The sequence below is a fragment of the Ambystoma mexicanum genome, chromosome 12 (assembly GCF_040938575.1).
Source record: "Ambystoma mexicanum isolate Mex_15411 chromosome 12, UKY_AmexF1_1, whole genome shotgun sequence".
Classification (NCBI taxonomy): domain Eukaryota; kingdom Metazoa; phylum Chordata; class Amphibia; order Caudata; family Ambystomatidae; genus Ambystoma; species Ambystoma mexicanum.
The window spans coordinates 8,178,854-8,191,173 of record NC_090936.1 but is presented as its reverse complement, the minus strand read 5'-3'; the positions used below and the strand labels follow the sequence as shown (position 1 = coordinate 8,191,173).

The window sequence follows — 12,320 nt, the reverse complement described above, 5'->3', positions numbered from 1 at the left end:
TGTTATCTACACTGTTCATTGTATTATATGCATTTACTCTGCTGTGCAGACTTGTATCCTTCAGAAAGTCAAGGGCTCTGAAGGACTGTTGTTCTTTTCCCTTGTTCCCTCCCTCCGCATGCGCTTTGACACCATTGTCTTATGGCACACCACTTGCCTTGTGCATAGGCACTTTTCAGACACATGGGGCCTCATTACGACCCAGGCGGTAAGTTACCGCCTGGGTCGTTCCTTTAACACCATGGCGTAAACTACGTTTACGCCATGGTGGTTGGTGGATTTACTGCCCCATTCTGAGTTTGGCGGGACGGTAAGTCCCCAATCCCCATTTACCTTTCCCCATTCCCATTTTTGCCCCATAGGGCATAATGGGAGTGGGGAAGGCGTTAATTACGCCACCGTAAATTACGGTGGCGTAATTAACATCAAGGTCCCTTAGCGCCATGGATTTTAACACCTGCTAAAAGCAGGTGTTAAAACCTCCATGGCGCTAAGGGACCTCGGAATCAGGCGGTAAGGATGGGCGCTGTTTACGCCGCCGTAAACCCCTTACCGCCTGAGTCGTAATGAGGCCCATGGTATGGTATGGTCATGTGTATTTGTAAAGCTCTATTCTAGCAAATGGCATAGCCCCTGTGGACCCCCTGCACGCAGTCCCTACACTGCTAACTTTCCACAGGAGTGCCCAACTCTCAATAGAAGCGTTTCCCGACAGGCTTCCTTCACAAAATGGCCGTTTGTTAGGGAACCATACATACACTCACAGTGCGTTCATTGACAGATCAGGAAGTGGAGGGCAGTTAGGTAAGGAGGGGGATGGAAGAAAGTGGCAGTGTATGTGTAAGGTGTGTGGGGAGGGGGCAGCTTGGTGGTACAGAGGTGGCACACTGTGACTCAGATTGGTACAGTGGCAGGTAAGGGGGCACACGGTGCCCAATATGTTTCTCCTCAGCGTCAGGGAAGTGGCCTTCAATGAAATGAGCTACAGGGAAACGTTGTGCTGCATCAATGTTACCTTCAAGGAACTTGAGAATCCCTGAAGCTGTGTTTATTCCTTTCCACTCAAGGCTGTTATGTACCCCTTCAAGGCCTCCCCTCATCAGATATGGGGGGATCACAAATAATTGTGGTGATCGACTGGTGGCATGAAATGTGGTGTTGCTCCCTTGCATGTGTGCAGCACATACTAGGTCTGCATGAGTGTAACCTTTCTCTTCCTTGCAAATTCATTCTTGTGTTTGTGTTTTTAGAATCACGCCCCTATCACGACGATGAAGATTTCATCTAAAAAGGTGACCTTGCATTTATATCATAAATGTTATTTTTCACAAGCGTGTGGCTAAATGATAACAGTACAAGTGGCCAGTAGCAAACACTGTGCAAATATCATAGAAGCCAGTGGCCCGGAGAGGGTGAACGAATACTGCAAGACAACAAATTACTTGGTATCGCACATTGTGTAAGCCAATTGTGTATTGTGATTTATTCTGCTATATTACAGTGTCATGGATACTCTTTCACATGATCGCCAGGATAAATGATCGCCAGGATGAATGATCGCCAGGATAAATGATCGCTAGGATGAATGATCGCCAGGATAAATGATCGCTAGGATGAATGATCGCCAGGATGAATGATCGCTAGGATGAATGATTGCTAGGAAACAATGAGAATTGCAAGGCACGCCTTCAAAACCCAATCTAAGGCGTTTAGGGACCACTAAGAGAGTGGACACTGTGGAGCACAGGCCCATTGTGCAGGCAAGCCAGAGCTAGTCCTTGCTACTTTCAGCAATGTTCCATGCCCAGTACACACGCTGTTGCCACCATAATTGGGAGGCGACTCTGCATGTTATGCCTGGAAGCGTATCTTCAGGGGCTGGGGGAATTAAAGTGGCTACACCCTGAGTGGCACACATCACCCTCAGCGGCACACATCACCCTCAGCGGCACACATCACCCTCAGCGGCACACATCTAATAGCTGCCCGTGCAAGCAACACAAAAGTGTGGGACGAGAGCAGCTCTTTGGCTGGAGAGCAAGTGCCTGTGAATGAGTTTGGTGCCCCAAAGGCAGGGGCGTTGCTAGGGGGGGGCTAAGGGGGCTATATCCCCTGATCTTTTGGTTGTAGCCTCGGATAGAATCTCAGGAGCTACAGCCAAAAGACTAGCTAGCCCCAGTCCCAACAGTTCCGACATCAGCTTAGCCCCGGGTCTTTTCCAGACCTAGCAACTCCCCTGCCCAAAGGTCACAAACGTCAATATTAATTGTGCACAGATTTTCACGACTCTGGTTCTCATTTCGCTACCAGCTGCTCCTTGGAATTCAACTTTGATAGAAGTGGGCCACGGCTTTATTTACCGGCTCTGCCCACAGGCTCAATGCCAGTGATGAGGAGTGTGAAGCGGGCATCCTGCCAAACGCTGTACACCCATGCCACTTGACCATGGCGTAGGTATTTACATGGGGCATACTCCATTATTACTACATATATGTACTCAGTGAGCGCTCACGATCCCATGTGAAAAGGTGGAGTGCACTCTGTTTGCTTTGCAACTTGAATCACAGTGCCTAGGTTTGTGTGACCCGAGCAGCACTAAAGTAACTTGGGGCACGGGGCTGCAGATCCATGGATCAACCCAACATTGGATAGTGATGAGTGAGGTCACATAATTAAGAGAATGCAGGATGTTCCTCTAAGAGATGTCCGCTGGGCAGAGGTTGAGCCAATGCAGTCCTTGGGTGTGTTTAGAAAATCTATGGAAAACATTTAGAACCTTAGATCCAGGGAGCAGAAGTAGGGGTGCAATAATGACCCTAATACAGGTCATCCCCTCAAGATCGCAGTTTCATTGGCCAGCCCACACTCTGGCACACCAACACCTCAGTTCAGGCTTTTCGTGTGGACCAGTAGGCCAGTCTGAACCTAGAGATGAAGCACACCGCAAGAACAACTAGGCCAGATTAAGCCTTTGACACTTAAATCCTAATTTAAGGAGCAGACTTCTACCCAACCCAAGATGGCTTCATGTCATGCTCCCAAAATCTGAGAACCTTTTAAATGAATTCCTTGATTTCATTTTGGTCTTCCAGTCTGATGACTTCCAGGCCCAATCGTGCCAAAATGCACCCTCAGTCTAGACCACAGACACCTTCTGTTACTTTCGCACACAAGCGCTACCTTTGTTCAAATTCACACATGCTCAAATATCCCAATGTGGCCAAAAACTACAGTGAGCCACCCATTGCCTGCTTGCATTAACATGTTTGCACATGATTTTTGAATATTTGTAAGAGGAAGCAGGTAATTCTGTAGTGGTTATGTTTCTGTTGGCAGTGTAGGGCTTGTTCAGTGGTGAACCACTTGGCACTGCACTTCAAACATCCTCCTGTAACCCAACCTCCAAAGCGGAGGCGTGCTTTGCCCCATAAGATGTCATCGCCTTCCTTCCACATCAGAAGTCTCAACTAATTATTTCATCCTTTGCAGCAACAACTCTACGTCAGCTCGGAGGAGGGCGTGGCTCAGGTATCGCTGCACCGATGTCACGTCTACGGCACCGCCTGCGCGGACTGCTGCCTGGCCAGAGATCCCTACTGCGCTTGGGACGGCAAATCCTGCTCCAAGTATTATCCCACAGGAAAAAGGTGAGCAAGTCATCATCCATCAAACATGGCCACTGCAGTGTCTCTGCTCCTCGTGGATCTTTTGCAGATCAATGCCTTTAGAAATTGGATTCAGAAATGGTTTGCAGGGTCGACCTCGGCATACACAACACCACACATCAGGGCATACAGTTGTGAAGTTTGCCACAGTAGGCACAGAGCCATGTCTGCGTATGACACACTTCCAAGAAGCAGACAAAAGCCATTTACTTATCAGCCTGGAGCATGTAATGTTGGCTGTGCAATATCCTGAGCTAATCCTTTTTTTTAATTAAGGCTGAAATGCTTCAGGGTTTTACAGAGACTTTTCCAAAGCTTGAAAATGTGCATTTATGGATCATTGCAAAATATGGGAAGAGCCGTCTTCCCATTGGTCCTGACCTGTGTGTCACGCTGCAGATATTTTATACTCCTAGTTCTAAAACATTTAAAAATCAAAATGTTGAAAATTACGTGAAACATGTAATCTCAGCCCTGACTGATTCTGGCAAAAGAATTGATATTCCTGTGGAACTTTTCGGATCCATCTGTGAAAGCAGCCCGAGACACTGGCATGCATTTTGATGGAAGCGTGTTTTCACAGTGCACACATGTTCAGGAAGGACACCACAGGACAAGAAAATAGTGCAGTGGGATGTATTACTGTTGGACACGAGACCTAGCAATTCACGGCGCTCCTGAAAGGAAATTTGTTACCGTAGAAATTCCCTGTGGCTTCTGTGGACGCGTGCGCGCGGCGTTCCGTGCCGCAGTAAGCCATGGAAACACAGCATTAACAGAAACTCAAGCAACGAGTGAAGGGCAGGAGGTGGGGGGGGGGGGGGGTCTGGGCGAGTGCACAACGAGATTGGTGGTCCAGTCTGAAGCACAGTGGACCATGAAAGGAAGTCTTCTTATTTCCTATTCGCCACTGCTTCTTCTTGCCTGCACCGGTGTTGGAGTAGCACTCAGGAGACTAGAATACAGGCCTACAAACATAGTGTGGCACTCGATAGAATAGAATAATAGAAAGAGTCAAACAATACTCCTACGGAAGAGTGTGGACCACACCTGAAATAAAGCAGCCATTTGTTGTATGTTCCTAGAAGACCACTTCAATGGCAACATCATTTTCTTATGTTATCAACATCCAGATATCCAATCAGAAGGCAGCTTAAGGCACCACAGAGCAACTGAGAAGATAATATGAAGATGTTGGCCTGTAGGTCACCAGTAGAGACACAAACACTTGCGTCATGACCTATCATCCCCTCACCGAAACCCAATAGCCTCATTCCAGTATTACAATTCATACGTTGTGCAGACCAGCAACCCTCTGAGGAGTAAGGCACCTCTTCACATATGCACATAGGAGGCGCGCTGCATATATGCAGAGCGTGCCGTACTCCTCAGGGGTTTGCTGGTATGCACGGAGGAGGCGTGCTGCATATATGCAGAGTGTGCCTTACTCCTCAGGGGTTCGCTGGTATGCACAATCATTAACAGGAATGTAGACTTAGGGGTGTAATGGCAGTCACCTTGAAACTGGGAGGACCCTGATCTAATGATGTGCCGTGATGTTTGGAAGGTGCCTTCTCTGATCTTACTCAATTGACTCTGACTGGTGGGCAGGTTACGGTGCAAAACATCAGGCAAGCCAAAGGTTGCAGACCCCAGTATCGGGGCAATGGCTGTGGAGTAAACAACTTGTCTCTCACTTTAAGGTGCTGGCAGGGCTGGGGAATATTCCAGTCCAGACACGGAGCGTGGTACGCATTGCGCAGAACTTGCTAATCAATTTTCATGGGGCGGTTCTGCTCCCATTATTCAGTTTGAAGCCTGTGAGACATCCTGGGGCCCTGTTAGGAGTAATTTCTTGTTCACTAGGATGCAATATCTGCGGCCTGGGGCGCATGTCTTTTTGGACATATACTAGCCTCACTCCCCCAGTTCTAGTCAGGTGGTGCTGGATAGCATGATGGCCCAATTATAGGCCAAGGGCTCCATCTCCACTGCATACAACCATACATCACCACCGAAGCACAACACATGACCTGCCCTATGACTGCATGACCCCTCAGCAGTAAATGCACCGTTGCCCGCTTTCCAGACTCAATCTGTCACTCAAACCACACTGGCCAAATGCAAAATGTCCCAAAACGACCTTCTAAAATTGGATGTCGGGTGTCAAATAGACTGGTTTAATGGACCATACACTCCTGCATCGCCTTGGTCTGTTCAGATCAGCCCTTCAGTCACATTTCAGAAAGCCTTCTCTACTAATCCTAAGTAACCATCCCCTCCCAACTTGGCTCATTCAGCGCACTTTCCAACTCATCTCCCAGTTCCTCCCACACATCAACACTGTGGTTCTTTATTTATGCTCCCCCCACGCACATCAAGCAGCTCGATCTTGAACCAGGACTTGGTGTAAAATAATCAATAGCCAAGTGTGAGAGCCATTAATTCACCCACAAAAACATTCCTGGAACGGCCACAAAGTTCTGGAGGACAAAGTGCAGTCTGACACACATAGGAGTTCGTTACACTCATTTTGCACTCACTTTCCTAAATCTCCACAGAATGCTGCACCTTAACTGTAAGACACCTGCTCTAGTCAACAGCTGCTCGTGCTTCATGTGGTTGTGCTTTGCACAGCGGTTGGTCACATATCATAGCCTCAGAAATGGTCCAGTGAAGACTCCATGGATGTTCCATCAGAGCGCACCTGGAGGTGGACCAGGAATTGGGAATGACCATAGTTGAAATCTAGGAACATAAACCGTGGTAGTGGCCAATTGTGCATAATTCTAATGTTGGCACGGGTGGTTGAGGGGCATCCTTCTATGCCTACGGCATCCTTTGTGACAGCATGTTCTTGGACTGCAGTAATGGGAGCACGTGAATTTCTGTTCAACATGTATTGAACAGACAACAAACTTTCTGATTTTTCCCATGGGAATTCTACCATCCAAACAGTGGGTGTGTGCTCGTCTGGCTTTTTTGAACTTTTCAAGGAAATGGAATGAAGGTAGATCAACCTCTAGAAAATGTGTGGGGCTAATCTGCACACATTTTCCTACGCTCACCACACACCACATGCATAGACATGTGTACTCTGGGTGGACACAATCTGCATGCACCACCCCCGTCATATTCCTACTAAATATGACAGCCAAGAGTACATCACGACATCTCAGAAGAGGGAGGCCAAAACCTTCCTCTTGCCATGGCCAGCCTAATTAACTATCAAAGGCTCCAAGGATCCATTCTGTCCTTTTGTTGAACCATGCAGGATGGTGGAATCAGTTGCACATAATTAGTTGTATGCTAAACGGGCCCACATGGGTTGCCTGGCTGCAGAGTTTAACAAAAGAGACAGGAAAACCCAACAACCTTTGATATGCATCTGTGTCAACCAGAAGCCAGCTCCTGCCTCTCAGTATCAAGGGTGGTGACCTGTCATGCGTGGGACTATGTAGTCACAGTACTTATCCCCATGTGGGGATCCTATTCCGAGGCTACCAGTATGTGTTTTGGCAGAGTCAGAGAGTCTGGTCTTGCAACAGCTTCAAGGGGGACCTGCTGCTTTAATCAGTAACCACAGAGAGCTCCATTAACCCTAGGTCGCACCCATCTACCTGTCTGTTGTGGATTAAAGGGTCTCTTTGATCACATGTTTTCACCCCTTTACCTTTTCTGCTGCAAAGCACCCTGCTGTAGGCTAAACCTACCTTTATGAACAAAACCTGTGTCCCCACCAACAATCTCCTGTATACATGAGGTCATAACCAATCACTGTGGCCCATTTGGCTTTAAAAGGGGGCGGGGCCCCTAGCTGAAGGTACAGTCTACCTTACATCTTCCACCAGTGAGGGAAGGCCAGGATTTCCAAGAGGGAAGCAAGATTCCTCCCCTAAACTTTTCCCAGTGAACAGAGGGATATACTGAATCCGGAGGACCCCCCAGCAGCTCCAGAACCAGTAACCAGTCAGCACAAAGCGTGACATGCTTGGCTCTGCAGCAAGCTTCCTAGATGGGAAGTGTCAGAGCGTCTGAACCAAACCAAGGACAAGGCAGCCGTCTGCAACACTGCACTGGGCTTGTGTCGTCCTTTAAGACAGACGGCGCAAAGTTCAGTAAAGAAGCTAGGAAGAGTGCATTGACAAGCATCCAGCGACATTCGCCTTAAAGGACATTTTTGAGCCCCTCAAGTTGCAATCGACTGCTCCACTGACTGTTGTCACGCCGCAGTCACTAACTTCGTGCAAGACGCCTCAACCAGTGCATTAGACCCGCCGACCAGCACTAAGACAGCGATTCCTGATCCTGAGATGCTGTGTAGGCCAGCCTGCAGCTGTCTGTCATCTTCTTGATTGCTGAACTGCCCGCTGCAGCTTCTGTGACAGAGTTGAAGATGACAAAGTGCCTTAAAACCGACTCTATACTATCCAGAATCAAGAACCTCTGTGAGCCCAAGTTACAATGGGCGGACAGAATCACAAAGGCCCCTAGTAACATTTTATGACCCATTGCTCCCTTTAATTGCAATAGTTCAAGGATACTTGGTTTCAGCATAATTACTTTACTGACTACCCTCCTCTCAGTATCCAGAGTGCATCCCTGTTCCTTCTTTAAAACTGTGTGCCCTCTGTTTTCCTTTACAGGGTGGGTTGTATTTTGTAGTGTGCTAGGACTGTCTGGATAATAATAGATATTACCAATTGAACATCAGTCAAGGTTTTTTGTATAGAAATGGTCAATTTCAACACAGCGAAAATACAACTAACGATGCACACCTTGTGGAGATAAGCCTGCTGTTCCGTCCACGTTACCAAAATTGGAAAAGAACGTTTGGAATAACAAACTAATCAACCCCACACTTCTAGTACCCCAGAGGGATCCTAACAGATTATGATTAATGTTGCCCTGGGAGGGGATTTGTCCCACTAGTAATAAAATGTTTGTTATATTTCTCTTTGAATGTTGACACAGATGTGAAGTGCAATACACGTTTGCTGTTTTTTTTCGTGTCTGTCCTATTGTGGGCTTGCAAGTCTCTACGATAGGTTGTATGCAGCGCCCCTCTGTAGGGAAAAGGTTTTATCAGGTGTGGGGGGTAACGCAGGGGAGTGTGATAGCATTTGAGTCCACGCTGCACCGCATCAGGGAAGGGTGGCAATCTGTCCTCTCCTTGTGCTGGGAGCATCTTTGTTGCGGAGGTGCCCCGCGCATGACCTGCAGCTTCTTCGAGGTGACGTCATGAGGATGAAACATCTGTCGGAGCCAAAGGCTTTTCTGGAGTCTAGACAGTGGTGTTCCCCGCCTCCCTCCTCGGCGCGCCGGGGTTCCCTCTGGGTGCACCTCACATCAGATGACACCACCTGCCTTCACTTTGCACCAATAAAGCAGGCCGCATTGAGACGGTAGCCCCCCTCTGTGCCAAAAGAGTGACGCACATGTTCCCATGATGGGATGACTACATATTAATGGCCTCACAATCTCCTCTTGCAATACTTCAGCCAATGAGGCGTACTTGGAAAGCACTTGTCACATGGGATGGGCAGTCCTGCTGTGTTGCGGTCTATTTCTCCATGTGTGTGCAAGTTACAACATTGTTATAAAATCTCAGTAATTGTTGAAAAAGACAGCGTTGTGTGGAATACGTGCTTCGTGTCCACACTCCCTGCTGCACATGAAAGAAGAGAAGCTGTGACGTCATGAATGTTTAAAAAAAAATAAACACAAAGGGCACATCACAAAAATGGGCACAATAGTGGCGATCACGCAAACCAGTCACACTCGAGGATAAGAGCCCTTGACAGACTCCTTCTCCTTTGTTTGTGTGTGGGGGGGCAGGAGTCTGTGTGGGGGGGCAGGAGTCTGTGAGGGGGGGGCAGAAGGCTGTGGGGGGTTGGGGGGCAGGAGTCTGTGCTAGCCGTAGGGGGTGGGCCTGTTATTCACTCATCTTGGGGTATCATTTGGACTCGTCCCCTCTGGGGCCGTCATTTGATTATGGCCCCAGCGTATTAAGACCACGTGCCTTCTAAAGCAGTATTTGAACTGCTCCCATCAGAAGCCTTGCAATGTGTATGTTGCGTGATTTCGACACACACCTGCGTGACTCACACTCTCTTTGTTGTTGGTACGTGTTTCAGGCGCAGTCGCAGACAAGACGTGAGGCACGGGAACCCCATGACGCAGTGCCGGGGGTTCAACCTGAAAGGTAATCGGGGGACCCCCCAAATTACAAAGATTCAGACAAGATGCATGACTCGCGTGAGTAGTGCACGTGCGCCTGCGTCATGCATGTGCGCACGTGTCTGTATGACAGCAGGTGCCTCTGTAGATGTGTACTCTTCCAAACATACATGTCTAGGATTTCCAAAGTACATAGACACATACAGGACAGAGGGGGTGCGCGGGGGGGGGGCAGCTCTGTCATGGGGGAGTCACCTGGCCAGCAAGTGTCTCCTGCACATCCAGGGGGAGGAGGAGGGGGTCTTTGGGGGCAATGTAATTCTCTAATAGGCTGCAAGACGGGTCACGGGAGGGCTTTAAGAATGGGTTAATGTCTGGTAGTGGCACAAGGCCAGGATCACGCATGAAAGCACTGACAGAATGAACGTGTTCTCTGGTCCCATTGGGCACTTGCTACATGTCAGGAGGATTTGAGCAAACACCACAGGTTACACACACCTTCTCCGTCGGGTGCCTCACGTACCCAAGGCGTTTGCAGGCCTTTCTGCATCCATTTGACACTCCAGGCGGCGTGGAATCACCCTTAGCAATGTGTACACAAATCCATTGGGCAGTGCAAACCTTTCGCCGCGGTGTGAGTCACGCTGAAAAAGAAGAACAGAGTTCTCCCCTCCCCACAGGCCCAGTAGAAGAGGGCTGCATTACAAGCTGTCAGAAACCGGTGGGGTTGTGTTATTTTTTGGCAACATGCGTTCCATGTTGGAGACACCCTGCCTGCCCTTTGCAGAGAGACACTATAGACGCATATAGACCGCGGGGGTGACAGGAGGAAGGCAAGGAACCTCCAGAAAAAGTGGGGCCGGCACAACTAGAAGAGTGTCCTCGAGTCTCTTAGGGCATTTCGTTTTTCATTTATTCCGGAATAGTTCTGTCTGGAATAACATTAAAGAACTAAAAATACATTCTGATGTCAAAACTAATGGGTCAATGCGGATTCCGATGAACCCCTCCCCCCCCCACTGCGGCAGTACATGTGCGAGCAGCGGTTTGCGATTTGTAAATGTAGTAAGGTAGCCCAAGGGGCTAATGTTCTCACTGCAGTGACATGTATGTAACCTGCATACAAAGTGGAAACCTGTGCCTGCGTTCGTGTTCTATTTTACTCTCGTTTCTCCAAGGTACTGGGCCAAAGCATTCATAAATCTACCCTCCAGATTGTTGCTCACCAAAAACAGTTTTTCCTGCTTGCAAGGGAACCTTTGTTGTGGTAGACGTTAAGAACACACCAATGTATCAAATGTACTACTTCAGTGTTTCGACATCTCCGGCCTTTGCTTCTCCAGGGCTTAGCTCGGGGGAGCAGCAGCTCTGCAGAGGTGGGGACTCTGCCCATGGCCAGGTCATATCTGGAACCCTGCAAGGAGCCCGCTTCAAGGGGCTACACGCTTTTATGCGTGTGTACCTAATGTATTTCCAATGTGTATTGACAGATTTCAGTATTTGCTGATCAATTTCCTATGAAATCAGTATCTTGTATTTGAGGCACCAAAGATTGAATTCTAATCGATGAGACTCACCGTCTTGATGGAATTTGCCCATGTGTGTAATGAATAAGGTTTTGCACTCACGGATATTGAGGTCATGAGATTGGCAATCAGCCAACAGCTGATGTAGAATGTGTGTGTCCTGTTGTCACAGTCTGCACCTCCCCTCATGCATGAAAACCACTAGCCATGTCAAGATTCTGGCACCGGGACATGCAATGACTGAAACCCAGGGAGAGCAAACAATGCACGCCCTCCCTCTCTCCCTCACGCAAAGGGGCTTCATATTTCACAATGGAAATCAGGAGGCACCCAGTTTCCTGTAAGGGGGGAGGGGGCTATACAGTGCTGAGCAAGCTCAATATCCCCAAATAAGGCCTTTTCACACCCCGAAGACGGGTCGGTATTGGTGGAATCGTGGGTGGAGCCCTACAGAAGATGTAGGACCTGTTCCTTCTCCTCCTATAAAGAGTGACATTGCATTGTGTTGTCATTGCAATTGGTGACGCACCTTTCAGCATTGCTACAGGAGAAGGAACATATTTCTATATGTGCGACATTCGTCAATCATGCAAGTTTCCTTCTAGTAAAAGGCTCACCAGCCAGGCCTGTGTGTCGAACACTGAAACTCTAAGAGAAATCCGGCTAAACCACGGCTCTAGGCCATTTGGATCCTAGAAGAAGTTGGCTGGACTCTTTGGTTTGCACACTCTCACCTTCCTGGCTTAATTATCCAGCCCACATGTTACAACTGATGACTTTCTCTCTTAGCTGCAAAACTCTTCCCCTTTAATTCACAGTGATTTCCGAGCCAATGCCTTCAGCGCATGACTGACGGCTGTGTGTAGTTCACACACCTGGTCCGGCTCCTTTCAAGCCACACTAGACATCAGCACTCTGTGAACAAAAGCACTTCAGAATAAAACATTGA

The 12,320-nt window shown here is 48.4% G+C and overlaps 1 protein-coding gene across 2 annotated transcripts in view; it reads left to right on the top strand.

Moving 5' to 3' along the window:
- SEMA3C (semaphorin 3C) overlaps positions 1-12,320 on the top strand; it is a 275,215-nt gene that overhangs the window by 194,207 nt on the left and 68,688 nt on the right. For both annotated transcript variants that reach the window (XM_069627800.1, XM_069627799.1), the window contains exons 14-16: positions 1,251-1,292; positions 3,490-3,647; positions 9,803-9,870. In XM_069627800.1, coding sequence (XP_069483901.1) covers positions 1,251-1,292; positions 3,490-3,647; positions 9,803-9,870 — 268 coding nt within the window. The remainder of the gene's footprint in view (positions 1-1,250; positions 1,293-3,489; positions 3,648-9,802; positions 9,871-12,320) is intronic.